Raw genomic sequence first — 21,938 nt, 5'->3', positions numbered from 1 at the left:
ATATCAGTAGGCTTTCCATCATGCTGTTATTATCTATTTTTATATGGGCCTCTAAAGATACAGATGAAGTAAGATAGTGCTGTCTGCAAAGGCAATCCCAATGAAAAGACTGATCTTTGAGCTTCTCTACTCAGTCTGTTTATTTACAAGACTACAGCGGACATGACTTTTATCAGTATACCTTTGGGAAGTTTGTAATTATTAAAATATAGTCATAATTTCTTAGATTCAATAATAGAAAATTCGTATTTGTATCTGACCTTTGCAAATTCACCTGTAGCTTTTATTTTTTGCTCTGACTGTTATGCATCATTTTGTAATATAATTCCCTTTTTCTCTTATTAAAACCCTTCTTATTCAAAGGGGAAAGTAAAGCCAATAGTTTGAATGCTTGGAGTGAATACTCTTGTATTATTTCTGAAAGGATAACTACCTAAAATTTCTATTCTCAGGATATATTACTAAAGAGAGTATAATTCCAGTCTTAGGAGAATTTCTGATTTTAATTTTTTTAAACTTTTCATGCACGTGTAGAATAATGCTGGGCTTGAGGATTTTGAAAGGAAAAAAACTCTTGGAACAGGTTCATTTGGAAGAGTCATGTTGGTGAAGCATAAAGCCACTGAACAGTATTATGCCATGAAGATCTTAGATAAGCAGAAGGTAAGTGTTTGTCATTATTAGGCTGAGGGGTAAATTTCAGTATTATCAGCTAGTCTTTTAAATACATGCAATACGGTATGCTCCCATGGACACCCATTAATAATTTTATCATTACCTTCATTTTTGTTCTAATTTAATGTGACTATATGATGCACAGTTAATAGTTTTATATGTGAGGGTGCAATATTATTTCAGTAACACTTGTGTGCATAGTTACTAGCAAATTACTAAATTCAACATGAAAACAACAAGCATTTCTACTACATTCTGCCTTATAGAAAAGTATCAGAACCAGTTATTTAATCCTTATGTTGACATAACTGAAACTTGGCGATTTTCCTGTATGACTTATTTTTATTAACTTTAGAAGTGCTTTTATTTAAATATCAGTCAAAGCAGGTGAAACTTGTGAAACTCACATATTTTAGTAAATCACTTTTATAGTTATCACTTATTAGTATGTAATGAACCAAGATGGCTGAAGTACTCATGCTTTAAAATTGAACGCCCTATTTTCCTGGTATTCACCACTAAGAGAAATGAAAAGAATAATGAATATTGATAAACTGTCTTAGACTTCTTATGTTCCCAAGAATGACTTTCTGGCTTATTTGGCTATAAGTAGGAGGAAACACTAGTAGACCAATAGGACTGCAGACAGAGACTAGACGAACACTGTTACATAGAAATAAAATGGGCACCACATGTATCATTTCAGATTTTCTAATAGTCACATTTTAAGAAGTAAAAATGGAAGTTCCAATTAATGTTCATAGTGTGTTTTAATAGCCCAAATACTTAACACAATATAAAATTATTGAGATATTTTACATTTTTATGCTAACATTTCAAAATCTGACATGTGCTTTCCACTTATGATACGTGCTAGTAGGATTAGTCACGTCACAAGGGCTAAGTAAACGCATGTACTTAGCATCAGCCAATGCCATCACAGCAGAGAGAATGGCACCAAGGTGTCAGAGGTTTCAATCCAACCCTCATTTTAATTAAACCTAAACTAATTTCAATTTCCATGAAAGGCAGTAATGGCTTCAGTCTTTCTAAAATGAAATAAACTCATCCACATTTTAATTGTCCACTAAACTTCATTCACAAATTTTTCTAACCATGCTTCTTGAATAAATAATTTTACACTCTATCTGCTAACTCATTTCCTGTTAATTCTTTAACCTACAGCCGTTCAGTGGCATCCTTATTCACCCCATCTTTAGCTACCCCACTGAAGAGGCTTAGCTTGGGCTCATCAATCCAATGACCAGACTTCAAGTCCAGTCTCTTTACTTGTCATATATGACCTTTATAAAGCATATTACCATGCTGCCCACTCCCTGAAACTGTCTTGTCCTGACTTCTGAAGTCTCTTATTTTGACTGCGCACTTGGCTCTACGTTTTCCATTTTTTTTGTCCCTTTCCTGTTTTGATCTGTTTTTTTTTTTTTTGTTTTTGTTTTTTTTTTTCCTTCCTGTTCTTCAGAGATTGCTAATGTCTAGGATCTGGACTAGCTTGTCTTCCTTCTATGTCTTGTATCCCTTCTCCCTTATTTAACAGCCTCACTTAAACTCTCTGCTCCTACTTCGTGCAGTCTGGGCTTGGCACTCTCAGAGATCATGTAGGTCCTGCCCTCATTTTCTTTCTTTTTTTTCCCCCCCATTTATGTATTTGATATAGGGTCTCACTATGCAACTCAGACTCGTAGTGATCCTCCTGGTTTCAACCTCCCTAGTGCTTGGATTACAGGCGTGTGCCACCACACCCAGACCTGTTCACTGGCTCACCACGCCCCAGGGTCAGGACTGCTATTTTCTAAATGAGGCGTATGGCACACAAGTGGTGGAAGCACCACAGCAAAACTGCTTCCAATTTATTGGTTTTATTAAGCCTGTAATTAAATTGTTTTCCCTGGGTAGATCCTAGCTTTTAATGTTCTTTCTCAAGAAATTTGTAGACTGTGCTTTACTCACAAAATATTGACAAGATAATAAAATATATCATCTTACGTCTTAAAGTATTTAGGAAATAAGGACAAGTCCTTTTTGAAAAAAATTTTGGCAGAGCAGTGGCTTGTTAAGTAAATTACTGAGCTAGTTACCTTACAGATATGTCATGGCAAACAAGTGTTTCCCAGAAGAGTAAATGCCATTTTATGTCATTTCTATTACCACAGTGCCCTTGTCCTGTGCCTAACTAGGATGAAAGACCATCTTTTGAGTTTTTCTAGTTTATTTAACTTGCTAAAGATAATCAATGAAATAACCCTGAATAGTAACTCCATTTCCTATGAATAAAATCACACAAATCTTTCAGTTAAATCAGCTGCCTTCTCCCATCTTAGGACAAATAAGGGGTGAAAGGGAAAAACCAATGCAGAAATGGAAAAAAAAAATCACATTCCTTCTCCCCATGCTGCGTCAAGCATCGCTAGGCTGTATGCAGTCAATCTTAACAACTTTGTGGGTTATTAGTCTCCTTTTAAAGCCACTAATCTCTGTAAGTAATTTTTCAACAGTCAAACAGCTAGAACCAAGAATTTCACTGTTTGACAGATGTCTATGCCTTTATTCCTTATTTTTTCTTTAAAATGTATTTATAATCTCTAAGAGCCTTTCAACCACTATGTAGTTTGATCCCTAATTAACTTGCACGGATCTTTCACATTAGCCTCATGATTTCCACAACCTCAGACTTTTTATCTCTATTAATTTATCCATCTCTTGCCAACAAAATGTTTGCACTCTATACGCCATTTCCCTTATCCATCAAGAAAGCTTCATCATGTTTCTTAAACGCCATCAGCTCTCAGCCTACTCAGAAGACAGCCTGCTTCCTAATCGTTACAGTTTTTCTCCCATTTCTATTTTGGTCTTTTATGCTTCCCCACGTGTTCTCAAGCCTGTACTATGTTTTGAAACTTGAGTATGTAGTGTTCATTTTGGAGGGAAAGAATGATATGTGACCTATTTTCTTTATTAATAACTCGCATGTGTGGTCTTAGAAAATCAGCTGGCAACAAATCACTCTTCAATGTTTTAAGTCTTTGTATTTAACAGAAATATCTAAGAAATAAATACCAATTTTTATGAATCTTGAACTTAAAATGTGGACTAATCCCAAAGGATGTCATAAATATGCATATTTAAAAGTAAATTCAAATTAAATGGTTAATGTTTAACTATTTAAACATGAGCTCCACACATATGCTAGGGAATTCATATACTTTGAATTCGTTTATGTTTTAGTTGTATTATAACCCACATATAAATAGTTGGCTTAAGACTGGAATGTAAACAGCCTCTGCCTTTTCATTTTCATTGTTTATTTCACAAACCAACATATTGCTTATGCCTAATTAAAAACCTGATGTATCCTAATATACAAAAGTAAACACAAAGCAAAAATAATTTTCCAGCTGATGTTATACATGTTATTATGAAAATATGGACTAAAATTAGTTTTGTAACTAGCTATAATATAGATGATAATGACTCAGCTACTTCATGTTTCAGATTTTTAAACTAAGATTCAAAATATTGAAATAACATCTCCAAAACTTTACCAAGCTGATTGAATAGATGGCCTAGGCCAGACACAGATCTTCTGCCTCCGGGTACATGATTCTTTGTTCAGTATATAGTCTTTACTTTACACAGTATACCATTAATTGGCTCGTACCTTTAGTTATGCCTCTTAATCATGTTTCTGTGGGTGGTTTGTGTAACCTTACCCACAGTGATAAGACCCTAGCAAGAAAGAATGCCAACCTCTAATGCTTTGCACATACGCACACAGTCATTCGTCATTTTGCTTCGGCCACCTTTCCTTACATTCAAAATAGAGTTATTGTATGTGGGATAGAGTCACAATCTTAATGTAATCAAGATACACTGCTTTCCCCTTTCTGTGCAGCAGACAATGCATAGCAAGTTTTATTAATCCTAAAGGACCTCTTTGGTATTAAAGACATAAGAATTTTTTGCCAGTGCTTTGCGTGTTATCATCTGAAGCCATATAACTTAAATTTTTAGATTTTGTACCTGTATTTATTCGTTTACTTATTATGAGATGAAAAGGTTATTCTTTTTACCCATTGTTTTTCAGTTCTGGTTGTTTACTTAATACCTATTTTCTTCCTGATTTTAGGAAGCATAATATAATCAATGCCTACTTAAGAAAGTGATATAGTGATCTAACTATAAGTCAGTAAGAGCCAAGAATTTTCATGTATTAATTTTTCAAGTAATTTGCATGGATCTATACCTTTGTTTCCACTTACTTAGCTCTTGTTATTAACTCCCTAGTTGACCTTCATATAACTAATGGTAAAAATCCTCTCCTAGATTTTTTGAAGTCATATAAGCCTACTTAATAATTATTGTTTTTCTTACCTAAATCTCACAGTTTTGCTTCTTTGTGTTTATTATGTGGAAAACATTTTTTGAAATGATGGTAACTTTGAAATTTTGTTTACATTCAGTAAACTTCATTTGTCTTGTTTCAGGTTGTTAAATTGAAGCAAATAGAGCATACTTTGAATGAGAAAAGGATATTGCAGGCAGTGAATTTTCCTTTTCTTGTTCGACTGGAATATTCTTTTAAGGTAAATTGTAGTATTATCTAAATAAGTTATTTTCAGGCAGATATACTTTTTAAAATATAATTCTGTAATAGAATTCAAGCCAGATGATAAGCTGGAGAGTATGAAAAAATGAAAAAGACATCTTCAGGATTTTAAGTAATCAAATTCTGTTGTGCTTACAAATTTATGCAGCACTGGAGAAGGTTTAGTTTAAACTAAAGGTTTTAGTTTTCCTTGGAGCAATTGTTCAACATAATGTGTAATTTTTCATAAGAAGGTATTAAAAATCAAGTATTTTAGTGATCCAGAACCATAGCTACATCTTATTACATAATTCTTATGCTCAGCAAATCAACATGATAGAGACATCTCTCTTCAACGTTCTTCTGTGGCCTCATCACTGTTTTAGTTAGTAATTTGCACTCTGTACTCTTCCCCTTTATGAACAAGGCTAAACTTCATGGCTCCACTGTTCAGGTGTCTGATAAAGTACGAGAGGTTTATGCTTTCGGTTGGCAGCTTTTCAACTCTTTGGAGTAGTACTTGGCAGCTCTCTGCACACGTGAATCATACGAAACACTTCAACCTTTTACCTCAAATGAAGACCTACACGTCTAGTAACAGCTTTAACCTCTTAGACATAAAATATTGTTAGGAACTTTTCTCAAACTGGTTTTGTTAACTTTGTTATTCCCTTGCGTATACTATAGCTCTATTGCATTGCCTTAGCGTCTGATTATTGAAGAATTAAATGTTTCCTTTGAAATGGAACAGCAAAGGGCCAGTCTAATATATGACTAATATAGGAAGGATGGTGAAGAACCAGCATTAAAAAGTTAGAGCATTTTCCATTTATTCTCTTTTTTCTCCATTTTATTAATCTGTCTGATAGATTTTGATTTTGTCTTGTGCTTGAGTATGGTATAATGTTCAAGTATTATAATTGAGTATGGTATGATATTTGATAATATTAAATATGATTGAATATGGTATAATTTTAGAATATTATGACTGATATGGTAGAATATTTACGAATATTGCAATATTATTAAACCACATTTTATAATTTTGCATTATTTCCTTTTGTTTGTTCATAGGATAATTCTAATTTATACATGGTTATGGAGTATGTTCCTGGTGGCGAGATGTTTTCACATCTGAGAAGAATTGGGAGATTCAGGTAGCTGAAACTTGTTCCTCAAGTTTTGTCCTTTCCTCACTGTTTCTCCCTTCCTTGAGTCTTTGTATGCTTGGCTTTTTTTAAGCCAGATGTTTAAGTTAATGCCTGTTTCAAAATGTCCTTTATTTTAATTAGCCAGTGTTTTAGCAAGATGAGACACTAAATAAAAACATTAATAAAAGACCATGTCATGCATAAATTTTAAGATTCAAATAGAAGCAATATAAAACTAATTTAAATATTTTACCATTAGTAGATATTGTGAGATTTATGTGAAGTGTCTTGACAATTAAAACATTAAATTTTAAAATACTAATATTATTCAGCAAATATTATTTGAAATATTTGTATTTAAATAGTATAGTATTTAACACTAAAATAATGACCTTTATTAATAATATTTTAAATAAGTTTATAGGAGGCTGAAAATGAGAAAAACATGTAAAAAATAATAGTATTATGGTGATAAGATTATAAAATTGTGCTTTTCACAAATTTTGCTCTTTAAGTTTTTCCTAGGTTAGTTTTAAAATATATACCTAATAAAAGAAGGTCTTGTACCTTATTGTTAGGTAATTACTGATAAGATCCAATAAGATTATTACTAATAAAATATTCAAATAGTAGCTTATAGATCCTGATAATTTTATCTGTATGATACCTCATAGATTGCTAGTGTTAATTAGTAATCTGTAGTAGAATGAAGTTAAAACCAAAAGTATGGTCAGCTTCATTCATTCTATATGTAATAATTCAGCTAAATCTGAGTATGGCCTCAAAAGGTACTGAGGATGGTATATTATATTAAAATATTATTTTTAAATATAATTTTTAAACATTCAGTATTTTCTGAGGACTCATGTAAAGCAGGATAGGACGTGAGAAGTCTAGTGACAAGCAAAAGGAGTAGCGTACATATTACCATATTTTTGAAAATTCTGTTTCTGATACTAGCAGATCAAATTCATGTCACTTGTCTTGAAGGAAATACTATTCATAGTTAAGATTGTTCATTGAAGATGCAAATATAAAACTCATTGCAGTTTATCAAGCGGATTAGCAGAATTCAGTAAAATATACTAGAAAATTAATTACAATTTTAATTACAAAATTAGTATTTCCTTTTAGACTTATATTCAGATTGTGGCATGCAAATTATGCTGCTGCCAGAATTGCAGTGATATGTAGAAGTAATCTGTGCATACAAGAACTGTGCATGTTTGCATAGACCTACCGCTTCAACATATGCACTGACTCTAGAAACGTGTACAGTGGAGGATTTGGAAATCCCATGCCAAGGTTGCATATATATTTTTTAGAAAGAATTATGGATATTCTTTATTTTTCACAAAGAATTATGGGTATCTTACATTTTTTCTATAAAAGCATATGTTATTCTTGTAACAATATGTGAGTATTCTGTTCCTCTGGCTTGTCACTAGATTTCCCTTGTCCTGTGCTAACATTAACCTTAAGGTTAATGCAATTAAAAAGCTTCTAAGTAGTTTAACTCTTCAGGAACTCAGAATTTCTGAAGAATGTAGCTAGAGCCTATTAACTATAACAAGGGCACTTCTACTTGGCACCTTATTTTCAGTCATTCTCAGGGTCAGATATATTTTTAGAGAATTACTATCTTCCAGTAGGGGCTATAAAATTTACAGCAAAGTGCCTTTTAAGATGATGATTCGTTTGTTTGCTTGCTTGGTTGCTTCTTGTTTGTCTGTGTTTGTACTGTACTTGTGATTAAACCAGGGCCTTGGTAGTAGTAAGCTACATACCCCTGTCCTCTACCCCCCTCTAAAACATTTTGAGACAGGACTTTGCTGAGTTGCCTAAACTGGCCTCCACTCGCAACCTCCCACCAACCTCCCAGAGTGCTTTGATCGCAGGTGTTTGCCAAGTGCCTGGCTAAGGTTATATTTTTCTTCCATGTAAATTGAATTTCACATGCTGAGCATATCCAGGTTTATAGAGAAAGCAATGTCCCCTAGATGCATCAAAGCATTATTTGAAGGTAATTTGCTGAATATTTAGAAATTAACAAAATTCTTTAATATACTTCAAAAGGACTTCTCTTTCCCAGAAAGAGAAGTTCATGTTAGCTTTTATGTATAATGCAGTTATTAATACTGGCTACCCCTGGTACCCAAAAATCAACATTTTGTTTCTTTGCAGCGAACCCCACGCGCGGTTCTATGCAGCTCAGATAGTGCTGACGTTTGAGTACCTCCATTCGCTAGACCTCATCTACAGAGATCTAAAGCCTGAAAATCTCCTAATTGACCATCAAGGTTACATCCAGGTATGATGTGAACACAATTTCTATAATATATTCAAGAAAATACTAAGCAAGAAGTTTATATATTTAATCCTCAACATGACCTCCACAAGCTTAAAATTCCATGGGTGTAGTCAAAATGCAGGTTAAAAATATTGTACAAAATAAAGTCAAGCTATGATTATAAGGTGTATATGAAATATAAATGAATTTTGTGCTTTAGACTTGGGTTCTGTCCCAAGATCTCACTAAGTATGTACAAAAATTCTAAAATGTAGAAAAACCCAAAATCTGAATTACTGTGGTCCCAAGCATTGTGAGTAAGAGATAATCAACTTGCACTATCTCTTTTAATCCTATAACCCTATGGAGTATAAATATTGTTGTTTTCCTCATTTTAAGACAAACAGAGAAAGGTGTAAGAAGATCACACAGCCATTAAATGGTAGTGTCAGGATTTAAACCTGAGCAGTCTGATCTGAGTTCACGCCCTTTACTACTGCAGTACAGTCCTTGTAGTGCAGTAGAAATGCCGGTGCATCTTTACTTAGCAATGGAGCAGTAGCGCCTTGCACACAGTCATCAGTAGATCCTGCCATTCATGGTTTCATGCTTTCACAGAGCATTTAATGTTAGAGGACATATCGCACTTCAGGAATAGTTATATTATTGCATTATTATTAAAGCCATTTATTTTTGTGTTGTACTTTCACTTTTTTCTTTGAATCCTTTTATTCCTTGGAATTTTATGAAAAAAAAAATAAAGAGTTTTGCTACTGTTCATTTGTTTTGAGAGCGCATAAGGCCTTCTAACTTGGGTTGTTTTAACTTTTACTAAATATTTGTCTTCATGGATTAGTCTCAATTATATTGACTTAATTCCCCCCCCCCCCATTTTTCATAGCTTCAGTTTTTACCTTGAGTTTTTAAACTTTAATTACATTAAACACATTTATGGTGAAGTGATAAAGTTTCATACATCTGTTTGGTTTTTGGTTTCTTTCTTTCTTTGTTTTAAATAGGTCACTGACTTTGGATTTGCCAAAAGAGTTAAAGGCAGGACTTGGACGCTGTGTGGTACTCCAGAGTATTTGGCTCCAGAAATAATCCTCAGCAAGGTACATTGATAGCGCTAGTCTGTTTGAAGCAGAAATACAAGGCGTGCGTCACAGTGGAGTTTTGACCAAAGTTTATGAACCGAATTTTATGTTTTTATTGGACCTAATATATAAATTAAGTCTACTTATGCATAATTGCTAAAGAGTAGTTTTATTTAGAGTCTACAACTTATTTTATAAATTTCTGCCAATGTTAATTATGGGTATTGCAGAAAAAAAGGAATCAATCTAACTTCTAGTGTCTCTTCATGTTTTGACACCCAAAACAGAGGGTGTTTTCATAATTGCTCTGGGTAATATGAGCGGAAACAAGCAAGAGATGAAATGGACTAGGTGTCAGTCTAGAGAAGACATGGACTAGGTTTGAGTTTCTTCCTTCATCTCAAATTTACCACCAAGATGAAAGGAATATATGAAGTCATTTTTAATTCTAATTTAATAGTAGTATTAAGGCAGCTCAATAGCTTTAGTCAATTGAAAGCAGTACAACATTCACAAATAGTGAAATGTCGTGGGAGAAACTGTAAGCATATTTAAAAGAATGGCCTAACTTCTCTCTTCTTTAAAAAGCTAGGAAAGGAAGCTAACAAAAATTGAGTGTAAGTAAGAGCAAGGAAAGGAAAGAAAGAAAGCACTCACATCTGCAGGCCATGAACTGACGTATTGAATTTGGCTTAAAATATTTTATAGCTCTCCTCTTGCTATCTTTCATAGCCTAAATCTAAAACGTTTTACTCTTGTAATCTAAATATCATTGCTGTTTCTTCTTTAAATGTGGCTAACAACATGACCACAAAATAAGCACCAGTGTTTGCACAACTGTGTATAAATTATAAAAGTAATAGTTATTGTAAAAGATTTAGAAAATACAGAAAAATATAAAGAAACTTCCAAAATCAACCCTGTAATGCCACCACTTAGAGATAGGACTAAAGAAAAAACGTATCAGTTTATTTTTATTTGCATGTTAAGTTAGATCATGATGAACATATGTTTTTGTGTCTTTTTTTTTCAGTTGCATAACAAGTATGCAGGCACCATTGTGTGTGTGTGTGTGTGTGTGTGGTGCTTATGTTTGTGTACTGACAGACCGTAAAATATTTAGGCATTCTTCTGTTGTTGAATATTTAGATTTTCTTTTCTGTTTCTTTTTTCTTTTATACTTGCTATTGTTGTGAGAGGGTTTTTGTTTGCTTGTTACCATTTTTTGCTATGATAAATAATTATGATTAACATCTTTGTACATAAAGCTTTTTATGTATTTCACATAATTTCCTTTGGACAGATTCCCAGAAGTGGAATTTCTGGGTCAAAGGATATAAGCATTTTATAAGTACTGCACACTAACCGATTGCGCCACTGGAGCTTTGATATAAGGATTTTAAAGGCTCTTGATATGTATTACCAATTTGCTTTCTGAAAAGGTTGTACCACTTTACACTCCTGCCAGCAGTGTAAACTGAATATTCTCATTTAAAATATTTACTAATTTAATAGGCAATAAGCAATATCTTGTTTTAATTTTTATGTCTGTTTATTAGGTTTTTTTCCAGTGCTCAATAGCCATTTGATATTTCTTGGTGTGTGTATGTATAAATTGTCCGTTCCTGTCCTTTGCTTGTTACCTGTTGTAACTTAGTATTCTCCTTATTGATTTGTTTTAATTCTCTATACTTATGGTATTAGCTCGTATCTGGTACATTTACTAGAAACATTAACATAGAATTTAAAACATAGAACTCAAGGAGCTGAGCAAAATTGTTACCCATTTCTGTTAGCAAAATAAAGTATTATTTTTATATCAGCTTTCCTTTTCAAAATAATATAGGATCAGGAAACAAAAGGTGGGAGAAATAGCTGGGGATGGTGGTACACACCTGTAATCTGGTGCTCTGGGAGGCTGAGCAGGAGGGTCACAAATTTCAGCCTATTTTGAGAACTTGTTGATTTAGTGAAACCTAGCCACAAGATTAAATAAAGAGAATTGGTAACGTAGCTCAGCATAAAGGCTGTTAGCTCAATCACCAGGACTGAAAAAAAGTGGAGCAGAAGGAATTATAGTATTATATTTTAGCTAATAATTTGGAAAGTAAATCATTTGTAAAGCTCTCAAACAAAGACTGGAATGTGGAAAAGGTGATAATAATTAGAGGGGACACTAAGAGCAGAACACCAGGCCTGGGAAGAGCCCAGCTATTTTTCCTGATGATTGGAGAGTATTAGCTTTTTTCCCATATTCTTTTGTGGCACTTGACACAACATAGTCAATAATACTATCGACTTAGTGTGCTTATGTTAGTATATGCATATTATTATTGATTTTTCTTTACTTCTAAATGTTAACTTTAGTAAACCTTAACATAAAAAAATCAATTAACTCTTATCTTTGAATTATACATTTGGTATGCAAAGCATTTTTACACGTATTATTCTCTTTCATTTACTGTACAGACACTCCTTATTTAATGACTGAATTACAGTCATGCTACTATGTAGTTAAATGATTTGGTCACTAAGAGTGACCAAATACATAGTAGGTACATTGCAAAACTCAGAAAAAAGACATGGTCAAAGCTGACTTTGCTTTTGTTTACATCATTCTTACATATGGTACTGTAATGTATAGCAGAACATAAAACTATCATCTTCTACTGTACAATCAGAAAAAATTACAGTACTATATCAGCAAGGAGTACTGTCCAAAAAAAGAGGTTCTATAAGGAAGATGTACAGAACTGTAAGTGTGTCCTAAGATTGAGTGACCGGTCATAAGTCTGAACAGTCCTTAAACAGGTAGGTCGTTAGGCGAGGAATATCTGTACTCTTCCTAAAACGCTAGGAGCTAATTTTCTTTTCTGTATGTATTTAGAGATCAAAAATAGAAGACTGCACATTGAGGACAGCAGTGTGTAATACAAAACCCATGGTTGAATGCCTTTAATCCTGGTCTTCAAATTGTGTAGCGTTCTTAATGTCTTATCAATTATTATATACTCTTTAAGATAAATTAAAACCAAAAAAGACAAGGAAAAATAAAATTAAGCTTTCTTAAAAACAAGTGCCAATAGAACAACCATTATTAGTTAGCTATTCCTGTTTTAAAAATCTGTAACATATGCCTTGTTGTGTGTTACCCTGTTTCTGTCCTTTTTTTCTATTTGTTTTTGCTTCTGTCTTTACTCTTTAACATAAAATAAAATTGAAATCTAAAAAAATAGTAGATTGCAAAAGTAGGTTGTACTTAAATATTTATATTAATTTAGTTCCACATTAAACTTTTACCCTTCACAAGAATCTATGAGATAGACATGGTTATCTCTACTATATTAACCTTCAAAGCTCCTGGAATGTAGAATATTTTGAAATCAGCTCCAGTATTATTCCAGTAGTATTATTTTTGTTTCAAAACCTTTGAGCTTTCTGTAGAAAACCTAATTTGTAAGCTAACGGAGGCCATTTAATGAGCCCTCGGAGGTGTTGATTTAGCTCCCTTTCTGTTGCGGAGAAACAAAATTATCTCAGTGAAATGGGACAAATTTTATTTTCAATAATATTCATCCTGATTTTAGGAAGATGTCACAATCTTTTCTAATATTCAACTGCAATATCTGGAAATTCTCCCCTTTGATTTAAATCTGAGCTGATACTTTCTGTTCATTTTTAAAATTCCATCCTAAATAGCTGTGTAGCAACTACTTAAAAATTTTTTATATGCTTCCAGATAATTTTGAATTACGTATTTCATTTTCCTCTTGAGTAACATAAGTAATCATTGTCACTGGTGTTGGTTTATCTCAGGGCTACAATAAGGCAGTGGATTGGTGGGCGCTGGGAGTGCTAATCTATGAAATGGCAGCTGGCTACCCCCCATTCTTTGCAGACCAACCAATTCAGATTTATGAAAAGATCGTTTCTGGGAAGGTGAGTAATGTATTTATCATTCCTTTCTTATTCATTATTTCTGTATGTGAATCTTCCACTTTAAGGGTTGGCGTCATATTGTGTCATCACAGTATTATATCCTAACTTTGAAAAAATATAGAACTATCTGATAATGCTGAACTTGTAAGAAAAAATGACAGTTGTGTAAGCAAATTAGCAATATGGTAAAGCAAATTTGTTTTTTAATACTTTTTATTGCTTACAAAACAACAGTGATTACTATAGTTCTCAGTATTCCTTAAAAATATGTAAAAATTGTTAGTTATTTCACATGGATATCTCCTTGGAGAGAAGTTTTAGGAGCTGTTTTTCTATCCACTTCTTTTTCAGGAGAGAATTCTGGTTTGAATTATGTCAGAAATCCCCACATTAGAAAGAAATATAAAGGGAGCCAGGGAGTTACCTCAGTAGAATAAGTGTTTGCCTGGCAAGCACAAGGCCCTGAGTTCAATCTCTGGTACTAAAAAAGAAAGAAAGATAGATAGATAAATGGATGAGTTTATACACTTGATTGTAACAAAAGTGTTCGTGTTGATTTTAATTGCCATTGATACAAATATTCTTGTACATGAGTAATTGACTGCGTCATAAGGCTTTACACTTCGTACGTAACCACACAGACCTTTCTTTTATAGTCTCTGATTTTGCTCCCCAAGGCATTTTGTTCAGGATCACTGACCTTCCTGCCCAAGATGTCGGTATTCATAAATTAGCAGACTAACAAAATCTTACACCTCCTCTATGTCAGTGGTAAACACAAATACCTCTTACAGAACCATCAAAAAAGACTGAAATATGAGTCATAGTCACTTCTTTCCCACATCCAAATCCAAACTAAAATGTATCTCTATCCATATTGTAAAACTTGTATTGTCTCTCCGGTTAGTAGTTAAAAGCTAGATTGGAAACTAACTAGTTTTTTTAAATTCTTCTAATTTTTCAAGTAATTTAAAATCCAATTCCGGTCCATATTTATGAATCGCCTATTTCCATTTAAATTTTTAATGGTCTTAATATAAAATAGCATTCAAGAATATGTTTTTCATTCAGAATGGCTTTTTCTGATTTTTAAAAAACAATCCTTATGTAACATTTTATGTTGATTGTATTTTCCATCCTGAAGCTATACCATAAAAAGTATAGATAGCAATGACAGTCAAAAGTTAAAATAGAAATAAATGATTAATTCACTGAGACACATATATTTGAACATTAGTTTAAATATTTTCTGTGCTATAATATTTCTACTAAAACTGGTATTTTTAAATGTACAGAAAGATGATCAATCAGCTTGTTAAGAGTCTCTCCTACACATATTTTGCTTTTCAAAAACAGAAGAGGTGGTATTTAAATGTCAAATTATTCATACAGTATTAAGGCTCTGGTTTAGAAACACGTAGCAGACAGAAAAAAATTTATAATTCTGAATTTAACTGTGCTTCGTCCTAGCAATACATATGCTGTTGTTTCCGTATATAGTCTAAGTTTAGTGCCTTGTGCCATATATTCTGTGAGGAGAATCAGTCCTGGTTTCCATGGCAACTCTACGTGGCTGGATTATCCATGGATGTATAAAAGTTAGTATAGTGCACAAAATGATATTGCAAATAGGGCAATCAAGTGATAGCTGTTATGGAAACCAGATTTTAAAAGCTGGCTTTCATAATCTTTTAAAATTCTGAGCATCATTGCATATAATGTAAATATTATTCCATCTTTAAGGAGCACAAATAATGTATAAGAAAATACTGCACAGAGCCTAGAAGTAGAAACACAAGCTTATACTGACTGATCAAAGACTTGGTTAATTGTTCACAAATGTAGGTGAATGCTCACTTGAAGGGTAAATGATCAGCAGCTCATTGGAGGTTGTTTTCTGTGTCACAGGTCCCAAAACCCATCTCCAGGTTTTTAAGTCCCTGTGTAAACTCATAGAACTTAGCATATAATGATACTTCTAAGACTTCTTACAAAATAGGGGATCAGCAAAGGGAAAAAGGCGAAGTCCAGAGGAAATCAGGAACAGTCTTTCAAGTCGTTCCCCAGTGCAGCCAGAGCAGTACGCTTTAACTCCTACTCTAGTGACTTGTGAAACGTGGTACGCTAGCTCATTCGAGGCTTTGCCCCCCTGTTTTTATTGGAGACTGTGCCTGTATGCACTACAAAGTACATACCCAAATCTAAGATCCCCAGAATGAAGGCAGTTACTCAGCATAAATGATATTCCTTTTACACAGTCCAAGCCACTCTTGTCGTGAAGGGAAAGTATGACCCAGTGTAAGGCTCTGATACCATTCATGCTTCCAGATACCTGCCAGAGTTCAAGTCGCAGGGAGTCCTAAGGATGCCGATCTCAGGCCTGCCTTTGTTAACTCTTTTCTGCACATACTCTGTTTCCTTGGTAACACACACATATGCAGAAACATTTCTGCATTTTTTTTCAAGATGCCATTGCTAATACTTTTTTGGAATATTTAAATGCTATTTTCTGTTTGGCCATGGCTATGTTTAAAAAGGCTTAGAAGTACTCAGAAGTCATTTTCATAAAATCAAAGGCAGTTCTGCTATTTATATACGGTCATTTTTGTAACACTTTGCTATAGTCATTTACAGTCCTCATTAATACCTGCTTAGAGACAGCGCTTCAGTAGTCTGCCAAGCAAATGATTACAAAATGGCTCTCTACTGCAAGGGAGGAGTGAGCGTAGTGTGTCTAGTGCTTCTCCTCAACCACGAAATCTGTTTATCTGCTACTATTTCTGCATAGCACGGAGAACAAATTAGGGAGCCCGTAGACGTGGCACCAGAATTTATAAACATTTTCAACTCTCTTTGCTCTTCCTTTTTATTTATAGCATCCAGGGTGATTAAATTTACCCTGGGTTTTTTGAGGCAGTGTGGAGGTTGGCACCATGTCTATAGAAGCCGAACACTAGTTTATAAAAAGCTGTTGGGGCCTTTGAAAACTTGAACTAATATATATGATAATTTTGCTAGATAAATCCTTTACTGGTACTGCAGATGTTTTGGAAGCTCTTGTACCTCACTTAGGGAGATAATTTAAATTTATTCCAATATGCTAAGACCAGAAATTAATAGGTTATTGCTTGTTGGCTGTGTGCAAACTCTCCTGAGTCATTTAAGCCCAGTAAATTTTATCCCAGTACATAAAAGATAATGCTACTACTTAACCACCCTTTTCCCCTGCCAGTAATTGCAGAATAGCAGCAAAAGTTTTCCCTTTTATCAGCCAAAAATCAACTTATAATTTCTAGAATTAAGCTCAATATAGATAAATTTGATTTGGACTTATTTCATTTCTAAAAGAAAAACAGAATAAAGTCAGTTAGTGAATGTAAATCATGAATACCATAACAGCGTGAACTGATTCACTTTGTTGGATGTCATTTCCTCTTAAATTTGTAAAAAATAACAGTCATCCCTGAAACTGAGATGTATAAGGCTTTATAAATTGTCTGAAAGCAAAATAAATACTCTGTTGAGTCTGCTCAATTCAGAGTGAGTTTTGTAGTTCACTATATTGCATAAAGTAGTTTGACAAAGGAATTTTGGGTATCGGATATATTTACCATGCTGTCCTTCTAAGACAAATCTGTAGCTATCCATTTACCCCATTAAAGCCATTAAGAAAGCCTTTCTTCCAAAATGAACAGGTGGCGCAGAAGCCACGAGGAAAAGAGGAGCTTTCTGTGCATTCCAAATGATTTTTGACATGCACCAGAGTCCTTAGGCAATATAATCTTAGATTTGCTATCTTCCAAGTTCCTTCTTTGAATCTAAAATTCCAGTTTAGAATGATTAAATTAGTATCCTGTTGGGAAGTTTAAAAAATGAAAACCATTTAATTAGCATCTAATTAAAATTTAATTAATAAGATATTAGGCATAAAAAGAAAGGCAGATTCTTTCAAATTACATAATTTCTTTTCATACCTGCTGGATGAAAAATATTCTCAGCATTTTAGAGATGAAAACACTGAAATTCAGAAAGGTAAAGGGGCTTTCCCTAGGTCAGAGCATGTTTTTAAATGGTGTAGAAATTAAAATCCAGGACTTCTTTCTACAACAGAAATAGCTTTGCTAAGTGCAGCAATAAATAATTTCAGCTACTCAGGAGGCTGAGGCAGGAGGACTGCTTCATCCCAACAGTTTGCATCCAGCCTGGTCCACATAACAAGCCCCTATCTCCTAATAGAAAGAAACAAATGAATAAATTGTTAAAAAGACATAGCTGGTAAAATTTTGAAGTGTTAAAAATGTTAAAGTTTCTTCCATTTATCTCCTTCATCCTATGTGTAGGTAAAGAAAATCGCAGAATTGCCTAAAACCTAAATGCAAATCTAGAATCTGGCTCCATGGTTGGCTCGTGTTTCTGACTTTTTTACAGCCTTTTTCATCCCTCCACTGCTGTTCCTTCCCTCCTGGTCTCCTCAGCTAGGCCATGTCTTCCTTCCACCGGTGGCCCCAGCCCCCATCTGTAGAGCCAGCTTACAATTTCCACATTCATTTCTTTCAATTCATAGCTGGCACCTGTATTCAGCGTCCTATTTGAGATCTTCCCTCTGCTATCTAATAAATTTGCTAAATTTAACATCTCTGTGACTCGCAGGTTTTTATCTCCCCTAGAAAATGAGTTTCTTGCACAGGCTTCTGCACCACAGTTGAAGGCAGCACCATCCCTGCAGTTGCTCAGGCCGAGGTTGGGGGTCTTCATCCCACATCCTGTGCGCAGGGAGATACTTGGCTCTGCTCTTGGGATGTGTGCAGAAGCAGTTCTTCCCACCTGCACCACAACCTTTCCTCTCCAAGCCATGACAGTGTTTTTTTGTTTGCTTGTTTGTTTGTTTGGTTTTTAGATGTACTTAGTACAGGGTATCACTACGCAGCTCGGACTTGTAGTGATCCTCCTGTTTTCAGCCTCCCCAGCGCTGGCATTATAGGCATGCACCACCATGCCCAGTCTCAGTGGCCAGCTCAGTGTGCCAGGGGTAGGGCTGATGCAACGTGTGGGCCGGGGATCGAACCCTGGTCCCTGCACTTGCCTAAGCAGGTACTTAGTCTACTGAGCTATGTCACTGGCCTAAGAGTGGTTCTTTTAAAAATGTTGAATCAAATCCTGTCACTTCTCTCAAAATCTGTCAGTGAGGATCTGCTGTTGGATGTGGCCCAGTGACAGAGTACACACTAAGCTTGCAAAGAAGGCAGGGTGTGAGGGGCCAGGGAGATAGCTCAGTAGAATAAGCACTTGCCTGGCAAGCACACAGGCCTGAGTTCAATCCCCAGTCCCCCCCACCAAAAAAAAAAAAAAAAAGAAGAAGTCAAAGTGTAATCCCCAGCACCAAAAGCAAGAAGAGAAAATAAGGAGGGGAGGAGGGAAGGTTATTAATGGTTTTTTTATTGTGTCTTACTAATTCCAGTTGGATGATATGGCATGGCTCTAGAAATTAAGTATCAGATTATATTTCAGAACAATCATAGAAAATATTTCCGCAATAATTCTTACAATTTCTCCTCTAGTATATTCTAAGATATAAGAAATTGCCACTATTAATGTTCACTGTTATGAGAGTGTGAGCCACCTACCAAAATCTGGAGCAGAGGGGGTAACGTAGTAGCAAAGAGGATACGTCTGTAGTTTTGAGAAATTCTCAAATGAATCCGCTGTAAACCACTGCCATTCCATGTGGTGGAGAATTGCTGTTGGCAGCATATACACAGATACACCTTCTTCCCTTTAACTAATCTGAGACCACCACTTTATTTATATGCGTACATGCACACATACATACATGGCTACTTTATTTATATACCTATATTCTTCACATACTACATTATCTATTACTTCAATCCAGAAGCTAACTTTCATTTAGTAAGTCACTGTCCACAGTTCTGGGTATCATGAAGGAAATGACTGGCATGTTACCATTGAACAGTGGATGCAAATTCAATTCCAAATACAGACAGACCCATCTCAAGTAAGATTTCTTTGGCATCTGAACAGAGGTTAGATGTACCATAGGCAAAGTCTAAGTTAATATAACCACTGAGGAAAAAAAAAATCATTATTTTTGAAGTAAATAATGTGTCCTTTAAGAACTCCTTGTTCTCTGTTACGTCAACTAGGATAAATGAGGGGGAAAAGCTTTAAGGAAAATGTCAGTTTTAGGATGTTCTTCATCCTGATTGTGTTCAGATTGTGGAATCAGGGAACCAGTCTAGAATAGTCAGAAGTATATACTCTGTAGTCAGAGCACCTGTTTAGAGTAACAGTGCTACCATTTACCTGTATAATCCTGGGCAGATTATTTAATCAGTATAAGTCTTAATTGCTTCACCCACACCTATGAAGTGGGGACAATCATTGTACCTAATCCTCAGGAATCTGATTGTTTCATCATCTTGTCTCCTAGTATTCCAGTCATGCTGTTACATAACAGCAGAATTATGCTTAAAAGCAGTCTACTAACACATGAAAAATAGTTTCCTGTGCTGTGAAAGGCAATATGTGTTTTTATAATCATTTTTAGACTTCTTTTTGGATAGATCAATTTTCAAAATGTACACCATAGTGCTTGTTCAGTTTCTATTACCAGTTTACTCTGTATATCTCTGAGGTAGCAGCTTATAAAGTGAGACCCCAGGGGCTGTCTCTGGGAGCCGCGTGAGGCTTCTGAGATGGTTGGCAAAGTTCTAAGTGTGTGCGCAGCTCATTATGTCCTTAAAGGGAAGAAAGTTCGTGATTAGTATAAGACCCTAAAAATCCACTGTTACCCCATTCACCCAGATAATTTGCATTCTGTAGCATGAAGTTAAAAGTATTTGAAGATCCGAGGGGCATCACTAAATATTTCTGTCTACATAATAACCTTTCACCTTGACAGAAGCCTTTATGAAATCAAAACAAGAATGGCAAAAGCTTAAACATGGGTTTTAGCACATACTCTCATTTTTCCAGGTCCGATTCCCATCTCACTTCAGTTCAGATCTCAAGGATCTTCTGAGGAACCTGCTCCAAGTGGATCTGACAAAGCGATTTGGAAATCTGAAGAACGGTGTCAGTGATATAAAAACCCACAAGTGGTTTGCCACAACAGACTGGATTGCGATTTACCAGAGGAAGGTGAGACTCTTCTTTCAGTTTTAAAACTTTTTTAAAGATTTTTTTTAAATTATAGAGGCATTTTCACCTTTAGAGGGTTTTGTCTTTTAAATTAGTCATATATAGAATCTAAAGTACTTCATAGCCACAATTTATTATTATTTTTATTTTTATGTATTTGCTATAGGATCTCACTACACAGCTCAGACTCCTAGTAATCCTCCTATTTTCAGCCTCCTCAGTGCTGGAATTACAGGCTAGAGGCATGTACCACTATGCCCAGTCATGGTGGCCAGCTCAGCACACCTGGGGGCAGGGCCAGCAAGTCATGTGGTGCTAGGGATCAAATCCGGTCCCTGTGCTTGCCTAAGCAGGCACATAGTCTGCTGAGCTATCTTGCCTGCCCATAGCCCACAATTTAAAAATGATTCTTTTGCTGAGATAAAAGAGAAATACTGTTTTGTATTTTCATCATTAATCTGAAATGCTTTTCTTGTTGGATTTTTCACGTACCCTTCACTCCAGACAGTCCTGTGGAAATTATGTAGTGGACAGCCTCCTGAGAGCTTGCATTTCAAAACTGGCTTGAAGCTGCTTAAAAAGGCAACATATGGGACCAGCGAGATAGCTCAGTGGATTAAAGTGCCAGCTCAGGCTGACATAGGGACCAGGGTTCGATCCCCTGGGGTGCCCTGAGATGGCGATTACAAATGGGCATAGTGGTGCACACCTGTAATCCTAGCACTTGGGAGGCTGAAAACAGGAGGATCACTATGAGTCTGATCTGTGTAGTGAGATCCTGTAGACCCTGTACTAAATACATGAAAAAAAAAAAAAAGGCAACATATGAATGAGTACAGGGTCCTATCCAGCAATGGCCCTGAAGGATAAATAGTGGAAATAGGAATTCTGATTAAGGCTTCTTTTGAATAAACAAATTACCTGAAACTACTATATTTTCTCTTGTGGCAAGTATTTATTTGCATATTTCTCCATATATTTTCTGAATACCTGAATTTATGGTAGATATTCTACTATGT

At 34.9% G+C, this 21,938-nt stretch overlaps 1 protein-coding gene across 2 annotated transcripts in view; it reads left to right on the top strand.

Moving 5' to 3' along the window:
- Prkacb (protein kinase cAMP-activated catalytic subunit beta) overlaps positions 1 to 21,938 on the top strand; it is a 66,593-nt gene that overhangs the window by 36,281 nt on the left and 8,374 nt on the right. For both annotated transcript variants that reach the window (XM_004639298.3, XM_023724340.1), the window contains exons 3-9: positions 535 to 663; positions 5,181 to 5,279; positions 6,356 to 6,438; positions 8,617 to 8,743; positions 9,742 to 9,837; positions 13,636 to 13,758; positions 20,755 to 20,919. In XM_004639298.3, the coding sequence (XP_004639355.1) occupies positions 535 to 663; positions 5,181 to 5,279; positions 6,356 to 6,438; positions 8,617 to 8,743; positions 9,742 to 9,837; positions 13,636 to 13,758; positions 20,755 to 20,919 (822 nt within the window). The remainder of the gene's footprint in view (positions 1 to 534; positions 664 to 5,180; positions 5,280 to 6,355; positions 6,439 to 8,616; positions 8,744 to 9,741; positions 9,838 to 13,635; positions 13,759 to 20,754; positions 20,920 to 21,938) is intronic.

This window comes from Octodon degus, unplaced genomic scaffold (genome assembly GCF_000260255.1).
Source record: "Octodon degus isolate 3935 unplaced genomic scaffold, OctDeg1.0 scaffold00109, whole genome shotgun sequence".
NCBI lineage: Eukaryota > Metazoa > Chordata > Mammalia > Rodentia > Octodontidae > Octodon > Octodon degus.
The sequence above is the reverse complement of the archived record's forward strand: the minus strand, read 5'-3'. Positions and strand labels throughout refer to the sequence as shown.